The sequence below is a fragment of the Diorhabda sublineata genome, chromosome 4 (assembly GCF_026230105.1).
Source record: "Diorhabda sublineata isolate icDioSubl1.1 chromosome 4, icDioSubl1.1, whole genome shotgun sequence".
Taxonomy (NCBI): Eukaryota; Metazoa; Arthropoda; class Insecta; order Coleoptera; family Chrysomelidae; genus Diorhabda; species Diorhabda sublineata.
The window spans coordinates 9220506-9248267 of NC_079477.1; the positions used below are offsets into that span (position 1 = coordinate 9220506).

The following is a 27762-nucleotide window of genomic DNA, read 5'->3' on the forward strand; positions in this document are numbered from 1 at the left end:
ATCGTCGTCCATTCTATTGACATGATCTCTCCATGCTCTTCTTCTAGTTCTGGCCCATATCACTATATCCGGAACTTCACACATTCTTCTAATTTCATTGCTCCTTATTCTGTCTCTTAGTGTTTTCCCTGTGATTGAGCGTAACGTCTTCATCTCGGTCGTTCTGAGAATCCGCTTAGTAGTTGCAGTCTCCGCCCTCATTTCTATGGCGTATGTCATTACTGGTCTGACACAAGTTTTATATATCCGTGTTTTTCTTTCGATACTTAAAAATGTATTACTCCATATCACGGTTCGAGGGAATCCCAATATCCTAGATGCTGCTGTTGTTTGCGTTTTGACTTCTTGTTTCAAGTTCCTATTGCTCGTGATGTTAACCCCTAAATATTTAAAGGACATAATCTGCTCTACACTTTTATTATAAATTGCCAGTTCGCATCTTCTTGGTTCTCTCGCTATTGTCAAGGATTGTGTCTTTATCCCTTATCTTGTTTACAATTAGACAAGATATCAGTGCAATTTATCTCTAAATTTAAGATCTTCGGTTCTTATTAAATCCACGGTTTCTGGACACCGTTCATTTGAACTGTATATCAGAAAATATCCTCTCGACATAGGCGTTAGAAGCAAGGATACTCAATATGCAGTACACAATGGTTTTCAGCGCATCCAAATTCGCTTCTTTGGCACTAGCGAGAATCTGACCCGATTTCTCCTGAATTTTTAAAGTTAAACACTTGCTTTAGATAAAACTGGTTTTACAATAGGCCGCTAGGGTACGCTACTGAGAAGAGCGCCATTTCGATTTCGTACCAAAGCATCAATTCTCCTATTACATTTTGAAGCATAATAATCTTCCATCTCAGTAGTGATTCCCTTTTTGTTTTATTTCTTGTATTGCTAATTTATCTAGTTTGTATTTTCGCATTTCATTGATCAAGTGTTTTATGACTCCCGTTCTTATTTTATTTTGTCTTTGTTTTCGTTTAATTTCGGGTTTCATGAGCAGTTATTTATCTGCAATAATTTGTTTTTTGTCATTATGTTCTGTTTCATTTTCCCCAACTTCTCTTCCACCGCTTCCCATCTCTATTTTCCTTCTTCTATGTATATGTTCCTGGACCAAATTTCTTTTTTTGTCCCTTTTTTCCTTTACTCTCATTCTGGTCTTAATTTCTTTTTCTTTCTTCGAATAGTCATCTAGTATGAACAATGTTTCTTCTGTTCTAAATCTTGATTTTGGTTTTTTCGGCATTAACTTTCCTTTCTTTTCTTGGTTTGCCAATTTACTAAGCATGTTCTTCATTTATAATATTTTCCAGGAAGATTTCGATTGCATTTCGTAGTTTTTTGTTCTTCAGTGGTTCTATTTTAGTGACCTAATCGGTTATTTTTTTATTTTATCATTTTCTTCCTTAGTTGCTTCATTTCTTCTTTGTACTACCTTTGTTCTTCTCATGTTTTCTTCATCTCTTCGTAATGTTTATCATTTTTTCTATATTATCTCTTATATTTGCCGCTGACCTCTAAATTTTTTACTTCTTTGGAAAATTTCTTTTTCGGCACCATACTCTTCCTCCCTACTACTCTTTCTCTTTCTGTCGTCCTTGTTTTGGGCATATTTGTCAATACAAGATTTTATCTATATACAACGCAAGAAGTTCTAAAGCAAGTCAACCCGTCGGACACTTTTATTTGATATGATATTTAGCTTCGTTAATTATTGTTCTTTGTGTCATTATACCCATGGAAAAATGTTGACTACATTACTTGTAATTCTTATATAAAAACGAGCAGATATCAACAGTAGTTTATATTACTTGGACTTATACAATATGCAATTAAGTTGTATGCATACTTAAAACCTGATATTTGAGTTTGGATTGGAGACAGAACTCTTTGAAAAGTAATTCTGTTTCTAATATGATTAGAATTATTCTGTTTAATAATACAGAACTAATAATTGACGTATTGAAAGAAAATGATGCTTGAAAATATCAGTTTTATATGTATGTTTCTATTATACAGACCATAGAATCGAAAATACCTCTATTGTCACTGTATATCCTTCGTGTTTTATTGGAAACCAATACTAATCATTTATACCAGGGGTGGCCAAGACATTGACCGCGAAGATATTTTATGTAGTCCGCGTGAAGTGAATAGGATGGTCAATTTTCGATAGATGAATGCTTTGATTATTTTCGTCGGTAAATTTTCATTTTTTGAATATTGGTTTTAAGTTCTTTTTGAAAAATTAGATAACTTACAATTTTTTCTTGTTACGAAAATGAATATATGGACATTACGTTACGTTAATTTAGCTCTGCCATTGGTAGATCGCCTTCGATTTTTTAAATGTGGAGTAGACCAATTCTGTGTATTGTACTCCTATTTCCAACTATTGTGTTTCAATCCCAGATAAGTACGTAGCCACGGCATCCCTACATCTTTTTCCGGGGCAGCTAATATATAATACTAATCTTTGATTTTACTACATGTCCTACCCACCTTATTCAATTTTTTTAGAAATTATAAATTTGAATAATTGAATGCTTATCTATGTATGCCCCATTGTTTGAGGTCCTAGATTTAGCATTTTATGTAGGGTTATTTCTAGTCACTTTATTATTTATTAATATATAATTTCTCGAGCATCTATCACCTACAAGTTAGTTAACAGTAAGAAAAAATAATCTTTTACGAGTAACTCATCGGTATTCGTATGTCCACTTTGAAAAGCAGATACACAAACAAAATATTCTGAACTACGATATTATAACTTTTCCTCCTCGTCTTCAATCGTTTTGCGACGTAAAAAAATTATGTTTAACAGTCGAAATTGTTTTCTCCACTGTGTAATTGTCATGAAATTTTTTATCTCCACTCTGACATGTTTGCAAAAAAAATGGGTTGTATTCGATTTTTCTACGGTTACCATTTGATGTCTTCAGCTCATCGAAAAAATGTAATTTATATCTTGTAGCTGTCCCCTTTTTCCTCTTTTTTTTTCATATCTTCGACGATTACATTATTTCAAATCTTTTTGGTTCTTAAAATAAGCGTGTCTTAATCGGAGATCGGGGACAAATATATAAGGGATGTTATTCATGAATAAATAAAAATGAATATTTCTATGAAAATTATATCACCCTGATATACAATCTAGTATCAAGGGGCTAAAACGATCTTCTTAGTCCGATTATTTCTACTCTTCTTATTTGCATGCAAATAATGTTATAAGGCGTGTCAGTGAAGTATTTAACATTATTACTTGTTTCAAACTACTTAAAATATATAGTCTAGTTCTTAAGCTCTCAAATAACAGGATGTGTTTACATCAAAAAAAGTAATAATACAAAGAAAGCTCAACAATCACTGTCTATAACGGTTGAAGTAGAAGTATTGATACAACAGGTTTCTAGTTCAGAATCAGAACGAATGAAATCATAATAAAAGAAATATTTACATCAAATAATGGTCATGAGGCTTTGCTAGTCATTATCAACTCGTTAAATTTTCACATAGATTTTAATTCTGGATACTTCAGTGTGATTCCGCAACATATATTGGTTATTTTGCTTAAAAAATAATTCGTGTTGTCTTCACAAGTACAAACACATGACGGCTTATAACTTCTACACAAATGTTTATAATTCCTGAAACATATATGTACTTCTTCCGTTTATCTGTCTCATTTACTGAAATTGTTTCATTTTCCCTTCTAATTGAATGTTTCGAATCCCATAAAAGCAGAGAATATTCCTTTGTTCGCGTATTGTGGCAGTGTAATCACTTCTGATTTTTATATTCTAATATTCGAGTTTTTGAGGAAATTTTTATCGACCTCCAACTCCATTCGAAAAATTCAGTATTCGAATTCTTCCTCCACCTATCTACACTCCAGATTAATTTATAACCTCCGGAAGTGATAATCGGCTTCAATTAAGTATTTAAATAACTTGTATTTAAACTGGGACTTATCTATGGAAATCCGAGATTGTTGCAGCCCTCAACTGGATTCCAAAATGTTGCTTGTTGCTTGTGATGTTACACCGGTTGAACTTCAGGTTGTGTTTCAAAGAGTGTAAAGAATAATATCTTTATTGATTCTGGAGTGTAGATAGGGAGAGAAAGAATTCGAATATATTCCGAGGTTTTATTGAATTTCTCGAATGGAGTGGGAGGTCGATAAAAAGGGAGAAAAGTAATTTGTTTGTTGAATTTTCAATCTCAACACAGTGTAGAATAAAAGTAAAATGAAGACTTTGATGTATCTAATTTTTATGTAAATTATACGTTATTGCTAACAATTATTACTATTGTGAATTCAGACATTGAGAACATCCGGTGAAAACAAAAATAAAAACACGAATGAATTAAAATTCACACACAAAGTGAGAGTTTTATACGAGCACACCTTTAAATGAATGCTTGCTTGCAGTTCTAAACTTTTTGTTCCAATTCTAATTTGAAAGTAATACTAATAAATTTTAAACTATCTGAATTGAAATCATATTAAAAGTGTTATTTTCATGCATGACATTACATTGATATTGAAACCTGCTAATATAAGTGAATACCTACGAGCGTGGTTCGATAAGTACTCAGCCTACAAAATAATAACGAAACTTTTGGAAAAGTGGCTATTTATTTTCAACACACTTTTTTAGTTTTACCCTTATATTTGAAACTGACTTTTGATTAGGTTAGGTTAGGTGTTTGAAACTGTCTTTTGGTCTCGATTCTATCCTACTTTGAGTGATCAGATTTAATTCAAACCTAGCACACTTTTCAAAAACCGAAGACAATGCCATAATTAGATCAAAATATTCGATTATCCTGATTAAATTCGTCTGGATTTATAAATTTTCTTTTGTCTCCTTTTCATGAAAATAAGCGCACCGTCCCAGACTTATAGAATCGAGATGCAACAATTAACCGATCTGTACGTATTAAAAACGATTTCATTCAAATATAGTTTAAAATACTGAGGAACACGCTTTTTGAGTTAGCTATACTAAAAAGTGAAAAATAAGTTATTGTTTAGAAAAACTAAAAAAAATTAGCAATAATGAAACAATTCTTGGCTTAAAATTAAAATTAAAATTAGTGAAAAATAATAACCAGTGGCATCGAGTTATAGATTTCGACATCACAATTTTGAGTGAGTTAGGTAAATAGGGAAATGGAGAATAAAGGAAAGTGAGTAATTTTGATAACGAGAAAATAATTAGGAGAATTTGGAATAAAAATCGAAATAACTGTTTAGGGATAGTTAAATATGTATATGTTGAAGTAGCCCCATCATCAAAAATCATTGCTTATTTATTCTCAATATCCTCCGGAATAATTACGTTTTATGAAACATTATATTCCTCATATCCAATTTATTTCATGGGTTTGTTGAGATTCCACATTAAGTATAGATGATGCAGTCTTTTAGAATACACGTAAATATTTTCAAATCATAATCTGTTCGGGTGATCAATTGATGACAGCATCGCAATGTTTTTACCACTTTCGCTAGGTCTAATGATTAACCCTCGTACTGAATCACCGCAATAATGCACCGTACTTGTTAATTTTATGTTCATAAGAAAAATCATGGTCAATCAAAGGTGAAGAGATATGATTGTTACCACTGTGAGGAAAACGTTTGGTCAATACATTAAATAAATTACCATTTGAGTTACATCCATCTAATTATCGCTACTTTGGTCCGGGAACTAGGCTATCTCAAAGATTAGCCAGAATCGATCAACCGATTAGACGAAGCTGCGAGGGACCATAATGTAGCATACTTCAACAGTAATAATTTAGCCGACAGACACGCTGCTAATCAAATTTTGGAAAATAGGGCTTGGGAACGAGGGCCAAGGACTCAAATATAGATGGAAAGGTAGCTGCTGGATTTACAACAAATATTATGAAAGGCAAACGTAATATGGGGATGGGTCTGAGGCGAAAAAAGGTAATATCAAAAAAAACCACCTAAAAAAGGTGGGTTTCTATCGCTTTGCTACCGTTCCTTTTCACGAGCAGTTAGAACAGGCGCCGCGTCTATAGCGTCTTGAAGAACAAAAACGTCATGATCAGGCGATGGCAATGAAGGCCGAAGTATTGTGCAAAAGAAAGGGACTATTTTGAGACCATTCAGAGGACAAGGTATGGAATCAAAAAACTAAAGTTGCTCAATCGGGCGTTAACTGATAAAGATTTGCGAAAATATGTTGAATTATTAAAAATTCCGCATTTCAGGGGGGTATTTTAAGAGATACTTTGCCAAAAAAATCAACAAAAGAGAGTGCGGAATACTAAACACTGGACATCACTGGACTGCAATGGCAATTTACCACTGCCAACTGAATTGATGAATTATTTCAGAAGCAGGAAGAATGTACAGATATTTTACAATTATGATGTAATCCAAAAGAGATCTTATGAATACGAACATCACTCACTAGATTTTTTTATATAAATATTACAACTAAGTAAATATTTTAATTCTTAGACTTACCTTTATCACACAAATATTTCCTTCGTTTTTACTGTTAGCGGTAATTCATGAGAACAAAGCTACAGCCTCAACCCCTCTATTTATTTAGATGATGAGTATGAAAAAGGTCTGACCAATTTTAGTACATTTATCTATACCAAATATCGATGAAACGAACAATTTCTTTCAATGTGGAAAACTAGAAAATATACCATTGGGTGCATATAAATTGAACTCTAAAATCTTGAACACTCATATGAAAAGCATAAAGAAAGAGAGAGAAATATTGAAATAAATAATTAATAATCGTCAGAAGGTTGTAATTCCTGCTATAGTTTGATCTAGAACAAGTCCTGTCACCAATAGAATACGTTTGAGATGTCATAGCTCCAACTACCAAAGCTACTTAACCCTCTACAACACCTAAATTTGGAGTCAAGATCTAAATACCAACCTTAATTCTTAGTATAAAAGATCTTCTTCGTATATCTTAAAGAAAACGTTTCAGTTGTTCTATAACCAACCTTAGAAAACTGAATAATTAGATAATCAAATTTTCAATTAACTTCTTATATCGGTATGCTCTTTCATGGTAAATCCTAAATTATTTTCAGCTCTAACAGACAATCGTTGTTTTCTGGAAAATGGAGCATCTTCAGAAAACTTTTTTGTCGCCGAAGACCTTGAAGTGGGCTCTGTCATCGGTCAAATCCATGTACACGGTGACCCAAGAAATGGAGGTTCTATTGGACTTCGTCTCAAAGAAAAAGATAGTCCCGTAGCTATCATTCCTGGTACGAAAAATTTAACATTACGCAAATCACTTGATAAAGAAGGAGTAGGAGGACCATCTTCAGTATTTGTAAATTTAATATGCGAAAGAATAGGTGAGTTTAATCAACGCTTTATCTTAAAATTATTTATCCTGAACACACTGTTTAAACTACCACTACCCAACACTCACTCACCAAACTTCCTATTGTTATAATAAGCATAAGTAACAGTCCTAAAAAAAAGTAAAACAAAATAAGAGAGATGTTTGGGATTTTAGTGGATTTTAGGAGGGGTTTCCTTTCGTGTGGCATTTGCTCAATGCATGTGTGTCCACCTACTATGTCTCCCGGAATTAATTATTGACCGAAACAGCTTTTCGAAGTATTTGATGCTGGTGTGTGCCATGGCGGATACAGTTGCGGTAGTATTATTCCTTGTCGCTAACTATTTGGCTGATGAGCGCGTTCACTAGAATATAATTATTATATTCCAAATAGCAACATTATATTGCCAAAGACATTTCTGTAATTAGTTGATAATATTATTCCCCCCTCTAATGTTCAATTTAAAGGTGAGATAAGGCAGCGCTATCGATTCATGAATTAAAAACAACTGTAATTGATTTAGAAGAATGAGAAATGATTTTCTATTCTATCAGAAAGTAATGTTCCTCTTTTAATAATTGAATAGGAATGTATGAATTAAATGGATAATTGAAAAATTGAATTTCCGTTTTTAAGAAAGATGATTAAAAATCTCCAATGGTCGAAGTTGTTCTAATAGATGTTTTGATACTTTACTTTTGCTTGAAAGAATAGCACTCCAGGTAACTGTATACTGTAAGATTATATGGTTTAAAACCTCCCGATTATTTTGGTTAGGTTTAGGTTTAGGAAGTATTCGAATATTATGCCTTTTAATAATTAATTCTTCTACTAGATGCATCGATTTCTATAAAAGGACTTTTCATTCATTTCAGTTCTCTTCATCCTCATAACTCTAATGCTCTTCTGATTAGGTATATACTTTCACTTCTACTGAATTTTTGCCAAAAAATCGTCAATCTTATTTGATTAATTAATTCATAAAAATGTATTACAGGCACTCTCGACCCTGGTTTTGTTATTCCCATTAACGTCAGAGTAACCGATGTAAATGACAACGCTCCTGTTTTTATCAATGCTCCATATATTTTGAATATCTCAGAAGTGACAGTGGTGGGAACAAGAGTGTTACAGGGTGTTCATGCCGTAGACAATGATCAACAAGGTATTTTCTCAAGTGTTAAATACTCGGTGCTTCCGGGACAAAATTCGGACTTTTTTGAATTCGAAAATGAATTAGAAGGTACTTTAGTGTTAAAAAAACCGTTAGATTATGAGAGTTTGAAAAGTTTCGATGTGCATATTCGTGCTCAAGATCACGGAGAGCCTCCGAAGAAGACTGACACTGTTTTGACAGTTAATGTAGTTGATGCCGATGATCAAAACCCAAAATTCCAAGATGACAGGTGAGTAAGTTTATGAAGCGGTAAACTTTCATTAAAATAAAAAAACTGGACATTGTTTTTTTTCCACGTAAATATTTGTTCATGCTTTTCCAGTATCTATTATTTCATCTTTGGCTCTGTTATTTCTGTATCCAAAGTCAGGACCTACATGTAGTCTTATCTCCATTAACTTAAAATTTCTTCTCTATCTATTAGTATTTGAATAAAGAATTTTTGGAAACTTTAATTGTTTTTTTTTAATTTAAAAAAGGCATTTGCAGCAAAATTTCTGTATATTTTTTCTGTTAAGTAAATCAATTGACTAAGGCTGGATTAGCTATTTTTCGCTATTCTGTTTCATCTTTTGCTATTTTCTTCCATCTGTGGATGTTCGCTTTACATAGGTCTTCTTCTACAACTGTTGTCGATTTCCTTCTTGTTTTCTTCTATTTTACTTATACCCCACTCCTCTTTCCAGTTACTTCTATTGTTTCTTAATCTTTTTAATTGCCCTAGACTATGTGTTCTTACTACTTACTACTAATATCTTCTAATTTATTCGTCTTTTCAACACTCCAAATTTTTCTCTCATATATGTACGTTAGGGTATCTTCTTTTTCTATATGACCCTGAGATATTTTATTCTTAACTCACAGCTCAGCATCATACGATGTCACTTTACTGTTTGTTACATTTTTTTTTGGTTCGTATTCCAGTGGTCTTTTATTTAAATGGTCGTCACTTTTTTACCTTTCGCTAATATTATACTGGTTTCTAGGGTTTCAATGTCATGCATTTAACATAAAATTATTGATTATGCTGCGATATCGATTTTCATTGCTTTGAACATGAACTCCAGCTACATCATATTTGAAAAAACGAGTAAACTACATAAATTGGTGCATTTTTCTGGATCTAATGGAGTCAATAGGGTCTGTTGTGAGTTCAGAGCTTAATCAGCGAAAAGCTGGCGCATATGACGGTCTTGTGACTTCAACACCTAGCACCAAATGGATCTTATAATGGTTTAAGTCGATATCTTTACGTAAAATGTAGTGGACAAACAGAGCCTTAAGTCTTATGAATGACTATTAATCAAAAAAATTGTATCTTCTTCTTCAACGTTTCCAGCAACGACATCCTTCTCAGTACGCGTTTTCATTCTGGTCATAAATTGCGTGGATTGATGAGTGATTATCAGAGTAAATCTGGATAATATGGTAACATTATTGAAAGGACACGATGTATTCACGATTTTTCGCTAAAAATATTGATCACAAATGTCAAAAAGTGAGTTATTTTAAGAATTAACCTTTTCTGTCGTAAATTTTAATTCAGAAGAACAATAAAAGGTAATAGTTGTCTCAACACCAATAGTTGCCAATTTCCAAATGTTCTATAGAACAGTTAAAATATTTCAAAATGTTTTCGCAGATACACAGCTGTTCTTCCTGATCCTCCTAAAAAAGGTTCGCTTCTTATAATAAAACCGAGAGACATACATGCCGTTGATCAAGACTTAGGAATCAATTCTCCAGTTTATTATACTTTCAACGAAGTCGGTGTGGAATATACACTTTTCAAATTGAACAGAGTTGCCGGTAAAATCAGTTTAGCTAAAGATTTATCTGAGAACGATCTACCATATCCAGTAACTTTAGTTATCCGGGCCACACAACAAGACAATCCAGATAGATATGCTTTGGCTACACTGACAGTAAGTTCATATACGTATTTTATATAAAGTATATTAGTTGAAAAAACTATCTTGTATAAGAAATATTTCATTTATAGGTATCAAGATACATCGCGAAAGGAATTAAATTCCTTCATAGTACATTTTATGTTAGAATATCAGAAGCTCTTCCGACGGGTGCTGTTGTTGCAACTTTATCTAATAACAGACCTGGTGAACAGTTGAGATATTTCGTTTCCGATCAAAATATTTTTAAAACGTTCAGTTTAAACACTAAGGGAGAACTATCTTTAAAAAAGAAGTTGGACTATGAAGATAGACCGGAATATTATTTCAAAGTTTTTGCAACGGATGGAATCACTGTAAGTATAATATGTAAACTGTTTCTTGTGACCTTCGTTATTTCGTCAACTAGCAACTTTAAGGAATTATCCTGAAACTCGTCAATTTTTATTTTTAAACAAGCTATTCATAAGGATAACCTTTCATTTTTGACGTCATCTAAGTGAGTGTGATGACGTTCTGAGTAAGATGTTAGGAGTTACTCGTATTTGTGCAACCTCAATATCTTTGAGTTCAATCATATTTTGTGGTTTATTTTGGTCAAATTCACTCTCTAAGTATCCCCATAAAAAGAAATCGAGAGAAATCAAATCAGATGATTTAAATAGCCATTCTATTACTCCTTTTCGACCTATCCACCTATTTGGAAAGATGTTGTTTAAGTAGCTGCGCATCAAGACAGCAAAGCACTATTTTGCTGCAGTCATAAATGTTTTCTGTTTGGAAGCAACCGGTTCAATTTGGGGAGCAGTAATTTTTGAAAAATTTCTAAATATCAAGTTTTTTTCAAAAAAGCATGGTTCAATAATCCTATTATCTATTATTCCCTCCCAAACATTAAATTTCTCTGAGTTTTGAGTAGGGTACTTTGGCATCCAGTGTAGATTTTCCGTAGCCCAGTACCGATAAGTTTGACGATTGACATGACCCTTAAGTATATATGTAGCTGTGACCCCACACCTTGGTATTATAGAAAAACGAGCCTCACCTTGATTTTCAACTGACTTTGACGTGGTTTCTTCTATCTCGGCTGATTTTTTGAGCGTTATTTGCTAGATTGTTTCGAGGTTTGAAGTCATATTCACAAATTGAGTCTCGTCACCAGTAAAGATGCGCTTCATGAATGTAGATATTTTAGTACAACTCTATCATTGACGCACTTCATATCCAAAACATTAACCAAAATGTACTGAACATAATTTTTTTGATGTTATCGTTATTAACAGAGGTGCATGGATAACTCGAATCAGTTTTCAACGATCTCACTGAATATTTTGTGTCATTCAAATACTCGCGTTTGCGACTCCCTAAAACAATTCTGCAGCACTTTCAACGATTCCAAAACCCTAATTCCATAAGAAATAAATATTAGTTGAGATTTGGTGCTCCAACCATCCAACTATCTTTCTGATTCGATTTACACGAGCAGTATAAATACACCAGTATAGGTCAGATTTCATCACGTATTTCAATTATTTCAGAACGATTCCAGCGCTGTTAACATTTCTGTAGAAAATGTGAACGAATGGGAGCCAAGATTTCGTTATCCACACTACGAATTTTTCATAACCGGACAGCCTGATGAATTATTAGGAAGGATAGAAGCAGCTGATGGTGATAAAAACGACAAACTGTCTCTTACTCTAAGTGGTTCCAATGCCTCCATGTTTACTATTTCTCAAAATGGGGAGTTAAGACTGAAAAACGTAAAAGGTAAGCCAATAAAAAGCATCTAGTCCACAGATAAATGAAGCGACCGTGTACTTATTTAGAATGTTGGTTGAGTTCACTTGTTCAATTTCAGTTGTAACCACTGATATACAACTTTAAAACACAACTATAATTAAGCTGGAATTTTTGTAACCATCTGTGATATTCATACTGAACACTCTGTTGACACTACCACTACACCAACACTCACAATTACACTGTTTGACGCGTGTTTCGATAACCAAGTTATCGTCTTCAGATACGGAAAGTAAACAGTGTGTTCAGTACAACTATAATTGATAAAAAGGAAAGTTCAAATTAATAGCTCATTATTCACCCGATTCATAGCTTTAAAAAATTTCAAACATGTTAAAATTATATTAAAGTAAGATTTGAATTCCACTATAGTAGGGGTAATGGCCTCTGAACTATTATAAAAAAATTTATTCCATTAAAATCTAGTAAATTTTATTTTCCATTGGTATAGAAAGGACTACCTAGATACAAGTAATGTAAATTAATTGAAAATGATCGGTTTCATTTGGTCGTTCGTTACAGTTTTTTCTTTTCCGCGTACATTGATAATGAAAGTTTTCTCCCTCGTTCAATCACTTCGTAAGGTCCGTTATAAGGCATGCGCAACGAGCTTGACCGGTGTACAGGCTGAACAAAACATCACCAGACGACTATCCACCTACAAAATCGACAGGCATCAGTAGCTCGACCGTCGGGATCACCAGTTATGGGCACTTATTTCCGAGAGTGCGAATAACATGACTTTCGCTAGGTCTTGCTCTGTCTTTTCGAATGCCTGCGTTGCTTCTGGAGTCCATTGTATCGTAACCTTTCCTTTGAGTCTCCCTTTAGCATCTCGTTCAAAGGAGCTTGCATGTTTATTGTACGTTGCATACTAATTCGGTTAAGATTCAACATGCCATGGTATTCACGCGGCTGTTTGGCGTCGTTGTTGATGGCGTAACCCCGGTATACTAATTCGTTCACGCCGAATTCGCACTTTTTCCGAATCAGATATCGATCGTCGAGATCTCAGCGAAGCTGTCTGTTTCCAAAGATTTAATTCGCGCCACTTTCGATGTGTAGATTTTTGTGTCTATAGTTTTGTTGATCTATTATAGTACATTTAAGTTAACAAATTTTGTTTATTGTGCTACCTCGTCACCCACCATCCTCGACCAGAAAACTAGCGCCCATATATCTTTGAATTGGAAAAAATCAAATTAACTTATAACCTTGCACTGCCGTGTAGAATGGGCGTTTTTTGTGAAAAATAATAAACTATCCTTTTTTGAAAGAAACAAATATTTAACTGTATAAAATTTGAATAAATGATTCAGTATAGAATCATATAAAATCTCCAAAAAGTCTTCGTGGTAATCAATAAAGAAATTATTGGAAATCAATGCCAGTTCAAGAAATTATACAGTTTTTTGAGTTTAGTTTAAGAAAGTGCATTCTAAACGTCGAGTTTATTAAATATATCCAATAAAGATATCAAAAAGCATTGAAGGAAGCATTTCGAAAGAGCCGATGAGCCTTAGTTTTTGGTTGTTGACTGTAGTTCACATTTTCCTTCAAAAAATGAAATCTATCATTTGATTGATGAGATTCTAAGAAATACGATATTTTCGTTTCCAAGAATAACGCTTTTGGATATATCTATAGCTCTACATTTACCAATATCATTATTCTTATTTGAATCTTTTTAAAGAGATAAATACTTTCATTACGCATTTCATTTTTACACGAAAACATTCGTAATGATTCTAGAATGTACTTAAACACGAAAATCTTTCGTTTACCAAAAGAAACACCACCGTAACATAACGTTGTTTTCTAGATAATGTACGAATGGTTAGTTTCGCAGTGGTAGCAACAGATAACGGAAGACCGCCCAGATCTTCTTCAGTACCAGTTACAGTTCATTTTCCAGATATTGGGGACAAATCAGGAATTTTCGCTAGTAAGAAAAATGGTAATGCGTCTCTTCTTTTGGCCGGCCTTGGTGCAATATTATTAGTTTTATTATTTGTAGTCGTCCTACTCGTAGCATATATTTGTAAAGTGTAAGTATATTAAATTAAAATACCTCATAATTACTGTCTTCTAAAATTACAGTTACTCAAAAATTCACGATAAAGTTTAATTAGTTCCACCCGAATTTTCAAATTATAATCAATGTTTATTATTATTTAAAGTAATTGAAATTAAAACTAAAATAGAGAAAACGTTTAGAAACGATTTACATAAGAGCCAGATCACGTTAAAGGGACCCCCATTTTCCTCTTGATCATAAAAATTTGATCTATTAATTTTTTTATAAGTAATTACCATTGAATAGTTAATCCCCAGAAATATTTTGAAAAATTTTGATTTTAGCATTTTTTTGTAATGAAGAATTTTAATTATAAAATCTTGAAAAGTTTCATGGTTTAATCTTCTCTCGCAAGCTTTCGTAGATCTGAATATCTCTTTCGATGTTAATATTCTTCTAACACAGCTGTTACTTTTGGCAGTTCTTAGTTCGATTCCCTCTTCTTCTTGGCTTTTATTATTTAGTAGTACTCCCAGATACATGAAATTTTCTACCTCCTCGAATTCTATCAGCGTTCTATTATGTTTATGAACTTTGTCTTGTATCCACATTTATTTTTCATTTCCATAAACTTTGTTTTGTCATAATTGAAGTGTAGGTCTACCTCTCTTCTGCTGCTGTTTTGTATGTGACGTCTAGTAAGGCTATTCCTCTATAATTTCCACACAATGTTTTGTCTCCCTTCTTGTAAATGAGTAATATAATGGCTTTTCTTCATGCTTCTGGCATTTTCTCGGTTTTCCAAATCTGACAACGTAAAAATTGTAAATTTGTTCTTTTCACCACCATATTTTATTTGTTTTTTTGTTACTCTATTTTCTACGGAACTTTTATTGTTTTTCATCTTATTTATCACTTCTTCAACTTCTTCTCTGTTCGGTAGGTCTGTAAGGAGATTTTCAAGGTTTTCTTTTGCTATTTCTTCGAGTGCATTTTCGTTTCTGTCATTTTCGACCTTAAATATTTCTTCGAAAGATCCATATATATGGTAGAACTCTCGTTTTGTTTTCTTATGTGTTTAACATATTTGTAAAAATTTGCAACCTAACCAGAAAGTGATCCGATCCGATCCGATCTTCGACAAATTATCATTCAGAAAAATTCTTACGTCTCTATTTTCTCTTAACGTTTTATTCCACTTTATTCCACTATATTTCACTGGTTAACTATACTCTCAGAAATTTAAACACTCGTAATCTTCCTAGACTTTATTCTACTTTACTAGAACCGGACTGAACTTTTAAATAAAAAAAATGCAAATTTCATTGTTTTCTCGATAAAAAAATGGTTTTCGTTTACCTGCGTTATTTATTTGAGTTTAAGTTTAAGAAAGAACATTACACTGCTCCCAATTAGTTTAAACAAAATGAATTTATTATCACAACACGCCGAACACTCTGAGAACTCCGTGCATCCGAGCACCTCAAACTATATTGCACCTTCTCCTAAATTAAACGAAAAATAACAATTAAAAATATTACTATTTAACATTATTCATAATTATTATCAATATTATATGATTATTATTAACCCTTAACCACAGACATGAATTTGATTGACATTACAACAGACAGGAGTCAAATTGACTCTTTGTATTTTAAATGGGTTTTTTTAGAATTAATATGAAACACTTGAAGATTTATCTAATTAAAAATTATTTTCAAGTTTAAAACAATTTATTATAAAAATCATAATTATAAAAAACAAATAAAAAACACATTCTAAGAAAATGAGTAAATAATTATTTTAAAATTTAAAAACGTTTAAAACAAAACAAATTTATTCTAAAAAAAGATTAAAAAAATATATTTAAATGCATGTTGAACATATAGGAGATGAACATTGTAGGCATACTGGACGCCTGCATCTAGGGCATAATGTAGAAGTTTTCCTTTTTAGTTTCTTGGGGCAAATTGAACAGTATTTTCTAATGGCGAGTTTACCTACTGGTTCTATTGGTTGCTCTTCTTTTCTTCCCAAAATGTTTCTAATAGCTACTTTTATTTCCTGTCTTACACGTGAATTACTCTGTCTTCTCTCTAATTCTTCAGTGATAAGCTGCTTTCCAAGATTTTTCATAAACTCCAGTCTTGTATCTTTTCTTTCAATTTTGGTACTTTTAAAAAGAATATATGCATTTGCGGCACATATATCTAATATTCTAAAGAAAATTGCCATATTGCGTTCTACGGCCAATAGAATATAAAGCACATTTTTGATCTAGACTGTCAATGCCAGACTTCGTAGTATTATAGAAGTGAATCATTTCTGGTTTGTCGACATCAGGATCTTGAGCTGCGGAGGAATGCATTGATGACACGAGTAATACAGCCTTCTGTTTTTTTGGTACATGTGATAACAAAGTGACATTTTCCGAAAAACCATAAAGGGAACTTCCACTTTGTCTCGTCCTATTAGGCTGAAACTCGGGAGGTATTTCCGATTTATTTTTTTTCAAAGTACCGACGTATGTCAATTTTTTGGTCTTCAAAACATTAACCAATTCGATGGATGAAAACCAGTTATCAGCCGTTATGTTTCTATTGCTTCCTTGAATAGGTATTGATAAACGTAGTACTGCTTGTGTTGGAATCAACAATTTTTTTTCAGTTTCAGTAAGCGTATTCCCATCAGTTTTTTTCCCACAATACAGATATCCGTTATAAAAATAATTATTTCTTGAATCAGTTAGTGCCATTAGTTTCAGGCCATATTTGCATGGTTTCTGAGGTATATACATTTTAAATTTGGATCTTCCTCTAAAACTTATAAGCATTTCATCCACACAAGCCAAATGTCCTATAGTGTAAGCAGCTTGACAATTTGCAACAAATTTCTCAAATATTGCAGAAATAGGTGCTAGCGGATCATTCTCCTTTCGTTGTTGTCTGGTTTCTGAATCATCAAATCTAAGGCATTGTAATAAAATAGCAAATCGATTTCTGTTCATAACACAGCGAAAAATATCTCTGCCTTTCCCATCCGTTGAAAACAACGAAGTGATATTCTCGTCATTTGATTTGAAAGCCGCAGTATATATAAGTAACCCTAAAAAGGCATTTAGTTCAATCATGTCCAAGTCACGTAAATCCGATTTTGTGGGATCCTTATATAAATCTCTCATTTTTGATAGCTTTTGATTAGAACATTTAATAATTTCTTCTAACATATTTACGTCTAGAAGGCACGTCCACGATTCTTTTTCGGATATTTTGTCTCGCTGGCGCAGAGTATGGCGCAATCCAGGAAGTTGAACAATTTTTTGACTAACACATGAATCCGTGCGATATCTTGATGGAATATTTATTGTTGAATTTGTCATATTTCTGTTACGTTTTTTGTCAAATATTATTTATCATCTCTTTCATCTTCAGCAAAAATTGCTCATTCAGGACATACCAACCAATACCAACGCAGGCCTTGTTTTGCGTTGAAGAAATTGAAGTCGACAGAAGTGCATATAAAGCAAAACTGACTACCACTCTTGATCCCTGTACCGAAGATACAAGGCTGTCGTGGACAACATCGCACAAAGGCAGCAATTCTTCCTGCGGGTGACATACAAAAATTAATTAACAAGACATGGAAAATATATAACAAAAAAGGTTTTCTTTTAAAAAATGGAATCAAATATTCTCCAAAGACGTTGAAATATTCTCTACTATTCATTTGCATTGACTTGTACGCTAATGACAGACTTTGTCAGTTCAAACCCCAAAAGTGCCACTTCCAAAATACTGGGGACCTTTCCTTAAATCGCGCCATTGGCAGTTGAAGTCATCGGGATTATCAAAATTGAATTCCGTCTTAGAAGAAAAGAATTTTAAAAATAAAATATTCTAATTTTCTGGTGAACTTTCCAGTTGCGGTCCAATATCTGATGTGTAAACTGCAGCCTGGCAACTTTATAATCTGGTCGCGCCGAACTTTTGGCCCGTGATGTACTCATTTTTGTTCAATATTTTTCTAATCCTCTACCGCGAAATATGTCAAGGTCATGCTTGCTACTGCACTAATTCCTCAAGTTCTTGGTGAAATTTTCTATTATTCTTTTGTATTTTAGCCCATAAAGACATTTTCCACAAGATATTTTCAATCTGACTATAACAAGGTTGTGATAATTAATAATGTATCAAACCCAATAGCACTTTCTCTTCGAAAAAAATATTTTTGAAAAAATAAGGTGCGGCTTCTCAATTATTACATATTTCATTTATTATTATATTATAACGAGGTTACATAGAAAGCTCGGCTGGTTAAGTAATTCTTCTTTCCCCTATAACTTGTCCTTTGTCTACATAATTATTCAGTCATCGAATATCTCTTGCATAAGACATGTAAAATATTGAAAATTATATTTTAGGAAACGGTCTCCAAGATCAGATACTTCAACTTTACAATCTGAACGGGATAAAAATGGTTTGAAGAAATTTGCCAGTCCAATGTTTGGAGATTGTACTAGACCACCAACTGCAACCGCATTGGGAGGTATACCAAGTGATATTAGATCGAAAATTCCGAGTCCTAAAGTTCATCCTGCTCCACAACCTCCTCTATGGGCATCTGATTGTTCGAGAGCGAAGAAATTAAGTTGGGGAGATGATAAAGTATGTATAATGTATAATAAATGTAATGATACATTTTGGATCTATAAGGTTTATTCATCCATTTGTTGTTCCGTCTGCATTATAAAGATACTGTGCAGTTTTTTTTTATTTTTTACTATAAGATATTAACCAATTCAAATCTTACGTTCAATAGAGGGATAGAGAAAAACAAAACTACGTGAAAAGTTAGTCGGGAAAAAATGATAACACGAATTAGCTTGTTTTCAAACGCATTGACGGCATGATGGATGATTATTTTAGAGGAGTAGAAATGGTTTGTGAAATATTGGAAAAAACGAGCATCATCCGAGCTCTCTGAAACCAAGGAAATAAATCACTCGACCACTCCTTCATCAGGAGTCCCTCTTTAGGATACCCCTGCAGTTATTTCCAGATATTCTACATTTGTAAGGCTTCCAGATCGATTTAAAGACTACTATATGCCACTCCGGGAAATATTTTGGTGATTAAGAGGCAACTATATTTTAACAGGATTGATTATGTCAACTTCAGTAATCAAAATGTTCACTTCGTAATGGGTATTTTATATACATCTAATTAAAAGAAATAATATAAAAAATATATATTAAAGTTGTAATTGATAAGTTTCCTGGATATCTTTGGAACTCGACTCTCAAGCATATCCTGAAGATACTCAACTCAATACAGAAGACAGCAGTTCAATTTATTGGCGAACCAGAGTTGATCAGGAAACCTGGAGAGCTTAGAGCATAGAGTAAAGGTCGCCGACCAGACTCTATTTTACCGATACTACCAAGGCAAATGCTGTCCCGAGCTGTTAAACGTAATTCCAATTAGAGCAGTATTTGCAAGGCGTACTCGAAAGGCCGACGTGGTTCATAAACAAGTTCGTCAGAACTTAACGGGACTCACTTCTTTGGAGAAATGCAACACTGTGGAATCAGCTATCAAAGCACACCTTCCTACAACACTACAGCCTACAGAAGTTCAAGATTAATATCCACAGGTATCTCCACACGGCAGGCACCACTCGAATTATTCGAGTGTAAAAGGGTCTACCCTCTTGGGCTTGCGTTTTAAATAAAAAAAATCTCTTTGAGCAAGTTGTAACCACGTTTTTTGTTGCTTTATTGCAGTAGGCACCCGAATAAATAGTTTTGCTTTGTTATCAAGGAAGTATTAGCACACTGGAGAACTATACATCACTTACAAGTTGCCAAAGAAATTTTATAACCTAAAAGCAAATAAAACACTAAATAAAGCCGTTAACTTTGTACAAGCTCATTATTGACTGACACGGGGAATTAGCATTTTAGTTGACACTCAAAAATTTAATAAGTTGATTACTTATAGTTTTAATGTAAATAACGCAATATTTGTCCCCCAAATCAATATTGAGGCTACTTGTAACGTCATCGTAAAATGACCTTTGAGATTTCGTTGTTTTTCATGAACACAATAGTTAATCTAAGACGTCAAAATGACGGCTGTGGAGTAAGCAATTGACTTTCTTATATGTACCCAAGTTAGCTTTTCTTAGTTTTTTTTTTAATAACGGGAGTTGTTTTGTATTTTTTTTCCTTTGTGATGTTAAGAAGACTCCTCAGAAACTTTTTTAGATCTACTTCAATGAACTAATACAGTTGAAACCGCGTATTTTTGAAATTTTTTCTGTCAGACTGTAAGTTTTCAAATATTTCACTAAATTTATAATACTTAATTTTTTGGAAATTAATTACAGTTGGATTTAAGTTTATTAAACATGAGGGTGTACTTTTTAAGGTAGTTTAAGTTTAAGTGATAACCAAGTCGCATCTGAATAGTAGAAGGACAAACTTAAAATTTTAGGTGGAGCTCCATTAGGACTTTAAAAGATTAAAAATCCTAACTTTTCCTTCTTTATTCATCTTTTAATCCGTTTGCCTAATTCGTAAGCAAAATTCTCGCGAAATTCTCCAATTTCAAAAAGATCGTTGCATGGCTATCCACATAGGAACGCGGAGCACGACCTTTACCTACATACTCCACGTTCAGAATTAGTTAAGGGCTAAATATTTTATAGTTCAAAAAAATGCACAATCACTTATTAATTGAAATCCAATCGATCTCTTCCCGCATTCCGAAATAATTTGAGGGCATCTTTACCGGAGTGCCTTCTACTCTGTAAACGACTTCAATTCTAATAATAATATATATTTCGGGCATGCTGCATATTGGTTTCACCTTTGCTATGGAATTATATACCAATTACTACCTATAATTTTGTTATTCATTGTGGTTTTCTTGTGTATATTGAAATTTATTTTATTATTTTTATATTTGTTTTTTAGTTTTTACAAGCTTTTGTCTATGAATTGTAACAATTTTTTGACAATAAAGCGCGCTCTCTCTCTCTCTCAAAAAGAGCTTGAGTAAAACTTTTGCTTATTTTCCACCAGTTTCCAATATACTTGCTTTTCAGTCTCTATTTACGCTTTTGTCTACACTAAGCACAACACAAAGCTTAGTTTCCGGGAGGAAATTCCACGGCGGCCATTTTTAAATTAGTTTTGTTAATTCATTAGATTGCTCAATAAGGAATCCCGGCCTATAAAAAAGAAGAAAAACTGTCACAAATGATTTTTTTCGACGAATTCCATTTTTGTCATCCACATTGTCAAAGTAGTTATTAGTGTTGACGTTTATGTGATTTTGAAAATGAAAAAAAGTGATAGTAAATATGGTTAAAAATGTGAAAAAACCAAAAACAAAAACTGAAAGAGACGCTAATACAACGGACACGGAATTACCCGAGACCCGATTAGTTAAAGTAAACTTTGGGAAACCTGTATTGGATATACAATTTCGAACGATCAAAATAGTAACGTTTATAACTATAGTTTTACTCATAATGAGTGTATTATTTGCTTTACAATTATTTCGTAGTGCAATTGATATCGCTAACCATTTGGGTTACTTTATAAATATGGTTGCTACGGGGGAAGGAACTAAGCTGCCGATTTTTCAATCCATCCCACCACTATTCACGGTTTTTGTAAATATTGCTTCTGGTTTCTTTCTCTTTAGATTATTTAAAAGAGAAGCTCAACCGAAGCTAAACAATATTTTATTTTTATTGATCATTATTCACATCGTACTAATATTTGTTACATTTATTATATTATTTATTATTATGGGGCACATTTATGGTAACAATACTGGAATTCATGATGGTATAGTTGAGGCTATGAATAATTATTCTAGTAATTCTGCATTTAAGAGACAGATTGATAGGTAAATATTTATTAATCTCTACTTTTGTATAATAAGGGACAAGTCATATGAGAATAATTGCTCTAAAGTTTGCTTTCTCTACTTAGAGAGAGAGAGAGAGAGAGAGAGAGAGAGAGAGAGAGAGGCCAATTGTGAGGACTATGGTGGAAACTTCTTTAATAGGACAAATAATGTTTCATAAAGTTCTCAATATTCTTCCATTTACCAAGTAGTTAATGAATAATGTAATGTTTTTCTTATTTATTTATACGATTTCTATTCGTGGGGTGAATGAATAGATATTGTCCGTTGCGTTCTTAATTTATTCCAATACTAAACACAACACTTAACTAACTTTTCACTTATCACTATCACATAATTTATTTAAATTCTTGGATTACTGCTAATTCGTTCTAATCACTACGACTATTTATAGATATAGATATAGAATAACAAAGAAACAAAACAAATGAATAAATAGATCTTCCTAGAAATTATTCAAAAGAAATAATGTAAATAAACCGCTTGCTATAGAAACATATAAAAACAAAGATCAAACCAATTCCGGGTGTTCCATCAAAGGCCGAATTTCAGAATTCCACTATATCCAAGCAGGACCAGCTCCAGGGCGGAGATGAGTTCATACTAATAATATGCTTCGGGCGGCTTAGGCCGGGTCTACTCTAGTCAGATTCGGTGGTTTATTAGTGAATCAAGGTTTCATCTATGGTCATATATCAAAAAGGTGCGTTTTCTGGACGATCTGATCGTTGGGAATCATCGGTGGTTATACGAAAATGAACACAAAAATTAGGTAGCTGTTGTTAGTACTTCAACGGGAAAAATTGAGAAAGTGGTTCGCCAGACCAGGGACATCTTTTTGAGTAATGAAATTATTTGACCCAAAAATAACAAAATTGGGAGCAGATTTTTTTCAAGAAACCTAGAAATAACTAATAACTTTTAAATATTTCCTCACTTAATCACTTAATTCAATGTATGTATGTATTAGTCCAGGATCTCTGGTACATTTCTGCACTTGATTACTATCAAGCCAATTTTTCGTGAATAGCTTCATTTTGATAAGACTCCCAACAATTTCCTGTAAAAAATTCTCGATTGTGGTAGCTAACAGAGGTAGCCAGAATACAATATGTCAATTTGATGATGTCCAATAGAATATTAGGGACTTTATAGAACATTAGTTGTTCAATTGAAAGAGGAAATCATAAATGAATAGCTTTATTATTTCAAAATTAATTAATTAATTAATTATTCAATATTAAATTTCAAAATCAAAATAGAAATGCATTCATATTTCTAAGAAAGTTATACAATTTGAACGCTAATTCTTTACATCTAAATGAGTCAGATTTGATAACAAAGAGTTTTTGAAAGGTTGCAGATTGAATTCCAATGTTGCGGAAGCAAAAAATATGACGAATGGTATTCCATAGAATGGTATGATACAAGCTTAATAAAAACATCCAAAAGATTGAAAAGGAAATCTGATAACAAAAAAATTGGTTCGTCTACGGAATATTTTTGCGAAAGTTGTCAAGCAGATGAAGATATCTCTGACAATTCTTTGGATACCGAGCAAAAATCCAAAGGACAAATTCTAAATAAAGGTAGTACATCTGGTCGGAAACTTACCGAGACTCCTTCAAATACCCGATCAAGTACTTTTCGTTTAACTACTTCTCATCGTAAAGTTGATTCTAGTAAAGGCAATACTCCATTTAGGTTTGTTTTTCATTACTAAGTATACAAAATCCAAGTTAATATATAATTTTAGCTGTTGTTCGATATCTTCGCTGTTTCCTTGTATCCATCACAATATAGAAATCACAGGAAAAGGCTATTTGTACACCCCGGAGCAAAACTTGAGTATATCTACAGATGGATGTCACACAAAACTAACAAGGAAGACAATACAGGTTGGATGGAATATCATAGGAAATCTGATTCTTCTTATTTTACTTCAAATCGCTCTTATTATTGGATTGAGGATATTACAAACTGCTCATTTTGCTTCAAGTCAATTCCAAGGTCACAGTAGACCTTATACAATCTGGTTATTTGGCAAAGGAAGCGTGATTCCCAAAAATGCAATTGAGAAAGAAGTACCCCCTATACCTCCCATTCCTATTGATTTGATGAGTTGAAATTATTAAAAATAGGTAGACGAAATAAATAATAACATTGACAATAATAATTTTAATCAATATTTGGTATAAAATTTGCGGTAAAAGATATATATATATATATATATATATATATATATATATATATATATATATATATATATATATATATATATTGAATTGACTTGATGCAAAATATATATATATATATATATATATATATATATACAATATTAATTAATTATTTGTAACACCAGTAACATTATTTTTTTTTATATTTAGTATAGTATATCAATTTAATTGATTTTTTTCTAGACGGACGCTGAAAGCAACGAAAATATCACCGAAGCAGTAATAACTACTCCATCAACATTGCAAAGCAATACTAATTTAACAGTGTACTTTTGATTTAACTCATTTTTTATATTTGTGAAATTTTGTATAATAATGTATAGGTCATAATATTGTAATTAAAGAGTTCAATATTTATTATATTTGTATCAATTTATCATCTATATATATGATGTCGCATTTAAGGTAAACACAGTCGTACAGTTTGATGCGCCATCAACAGAAAAGTTTGGATGTTCATTGACAATCAATTCTCTCGCTTAATATCACGTCTTCTTCTTTTTCCTCTTTTTTTTTAGAGCTATGGCTCGCCTTTTCGAGCTGATATCCAACTTTCGTAACAACTCTTCGGTGGTCTACCTGGGAATCTTCCAATCTATCTATATGATCTCTCTAGTTTCTTCTCCCTCTGTTCTATTTGACCACATCTGCTACTTCAGCTACAGCAACAAATTCTTATGTTTCTCTAGTGACCTCTCAAAGTATAGCCTCTTACTACCTGTGGTATTCTCATCTCAGCTGTTCGCAATAGCGTTTTGTAGTTGATAGCTCTAGTTTTTTGTATCATGTGCCATGACGAGTTTCACATAGGTTTTATAAATTCTTAATTTACTCTGAATTAGGTGTTTGTTCTTTTCTGGTATAGTGAGTTATTTTGTATTGTCTTTTGTTTTAAAGTGTTAAGAGGACTCTCTAGATACATTGCAGAGAAACTTATACAGTTGAAACTGAGTATTTTTATAGTTTTTTCTCTAGTCAGTGTGCAGGTAAGCTTTCAAGCAATTCACAAAATTTAGAACACTTGTATTTATTTGGTGTTTAAATTACAGGAGTTTTTTGAACATTAATTTCCACTATTGTATTCAAATTTACCAAACAAAACAACGTAAGGTTGTTCAGTGATAACCCAGTGACATCTGAAAGGTAATGGATAAACTTAAAGCTTTAGGTGGAGTCAACCCTTTCATTAGATAACAAGCGCTTTAGTCAGAAGAAAATTTCGTAACTATTTGATTCAACAAATAACTTCACTTGTAATATTGATCGCATTCAGCGGAATCGTTCAGAGACACATACACTACAAACTCAACACGTTTTGGAGCGGACGCCATCTTTCGGAGCGCTTTTAATTTATGGTAGGTAGCGGTAGCGAAAGTGAAATTTGTTAAATCGACTATGGTCTGTGATTAAGCTTCAAGTTGTAACCTTTCTTAGAAGGAAAATTATTGAATTCGAGTATAAAGAATGAATTGAAACTGCACGAATTATTCTGTAAAATTTCGTTTTGATTGATTATAATGGCAATTTTTATATACATACATATAAAAGTGGGTGAGTATGAATACACCTCGTAGTTCTTTGAAAAGGAACTAGACAAAGGACCCCCACCTTTACCATTTAATGTGACACTTGATAAGTTCAATAAAAGCAACCAAAATAGCCTCTGTTTCGAAAATATACCTTTCGTAAACTAACAAGACATAGAAAACAAAAAAAGTCTTGACAGCGAAGGCTCAATATATTCCCGATCGTTATCGTTGTCGATAGATAGCAGTAGCGCTATGTGCGCTGAATGAAACCATTGAGACCAAGGTACTTAACCATTTCACTGGGTATTAGAGGTTCGTTTGGCGTTTGCGATAAAAGGATGTCTTAAATTTCAGTTTCTTGAGTTTTGAGAACAGACCTCACATCAAATATATGGCTAGAGGATAACATTCATTTTGTATTTTTGTTTGTATAGCTGGAAAGAAGATTTTCACACGACCGATAGGTAATCTCACCACTTGACAGTTTGGTAGTAATTTTTTGCATTTTCACAAGTCGATTTAATAGGTCCTCAAGCTTTGGATCTTATTTTGTATAGAACATTCAGTTATCTGCATATGAGATGTGTCTAGTGCTCAAGAAAAGTCAGTAAAATACTTCCCGTTTTGCCAATGTCCTATTTGTCTGTAAAATATTTGAAATATATTGTAGCATCTATGTATACTCAAAGTATACCCTGTCCAATCTGCCATGTTCGATACATGTGCTTAATTCAAGTTCCATTACATCCAATTTTTATACTATATTTGCAATTTTCATTGTCCAATAATTTGTCATCTGAAAAAAGCGACTTATATTGTTGGTCACTGTTACCGCTTCTAGCTAGAATTTCTTCCAGTTCTAAGATTAAAAATTTATTTCGGGTGTGCGAATTAAGTTCACCAGTATATATGACTGGTGCAGTCAGATCCTATTTAATTTTAAAAGACTCATTTCGGAGAATATTTGTCTTGAGCAGTGAAGGGCTTAGCTTGTTTTATTGTCTAATCATGTACAACCAGTTAGTAACACTTTGACTACCTAGATATTATCAGGGATTGAGTCACCTAAAAAAATATATTCAGATTGGATCTGCTTGCTTCTGGCATTCTCTATAAGTAGACTTCATTTTCAACTATATGAACAGTGCAGTTGGAACAACAGATCATTTTCACAATCGGTTTTTATTTATACATTCTACAAAGTCTAAATCGGATTAAAATTTCATTGGATTGATGTTATTGTTCCAAATTTGACACTAGCTATTCAACGTTTATATTACTTATTTTGTTAATTCAGAGAGTTAGTTCCATTATCTCTAAATTTTCTCATTTTATGATACTAACTTTCACATTCAACACCACTAACCCTTATTAGAAATTTTGAATAATTTGTGAGAAAAAGTACTCGTGCAGATCTTTGGCCAAAAGCGTCATATGATTGATTATAAACATTCTAATAAAATTGTAGAAACCATAGTTTCCCAAAATAACTACTCATTTTTAAAGAAAAGAGCTTCTGTGTCAAATTACAAGTGTCTAGTATGACAAAGTCTGCATCCAAAAAAACATTTATTGGAAACTTCCCCCCATATGTTGAGCGTGTATACACTTTTTCACCAAAATGTTTATGTTTATAGATATATGCAGAAAGCGTCACATCAAAAATCTTTAATGACCTCTAGTGAATCACTGATCAACTAACAGAAGGACTGACAGTTTCTATGGTAACATAGGTAGTTTACAAACAAAACCTTTATCTCCGCAAAGGT

At 32.7% G+C, this 27762-nt stretch overlaps 1 protein-coding gene across 1 annotated transcript in view; it reads left to right on the forward strand.

Moving 5' to 3' along the window:
• Positions 1-24821, forward strand: part of LOC130442658 (cadherin EGF LAG seven-pass G-type receptor 2-like) — a 32694-nt gene extending 7873 nt beyond the window's left edge. Inside the window, exons 3-10 of the mRNA XM_056776971.1 lie at positions 7114-7386; positions 8375-8783; positions 10197-10479; positions 10557-10820; positions 12003-12234; positions 14090-14315; positions 18708-18951; positions 24648-24821. Coding sequence (XP_056632949.1) covers positions 7114-7386; positions 8375-8783; positions 10197-10479; positions 10557-10820; positions 12003-12234; positions 14090-14315; positions 18708-18951; positions 24648-24740 — 2024 coding nt within the window. The 3' untranslated portion in view covers positions 24741-24821. The remainder of the gene's footprint in view (positions 1-7113; positions 7387-8374; positions 8784-10196; positions 10480-10556; positions 10821-12002; positions 12235-14089; positions 14316-18707; positions 18952-24647) is intronic.
• Positions 24822-27762: the final 2941 nt, after the last annotated feature.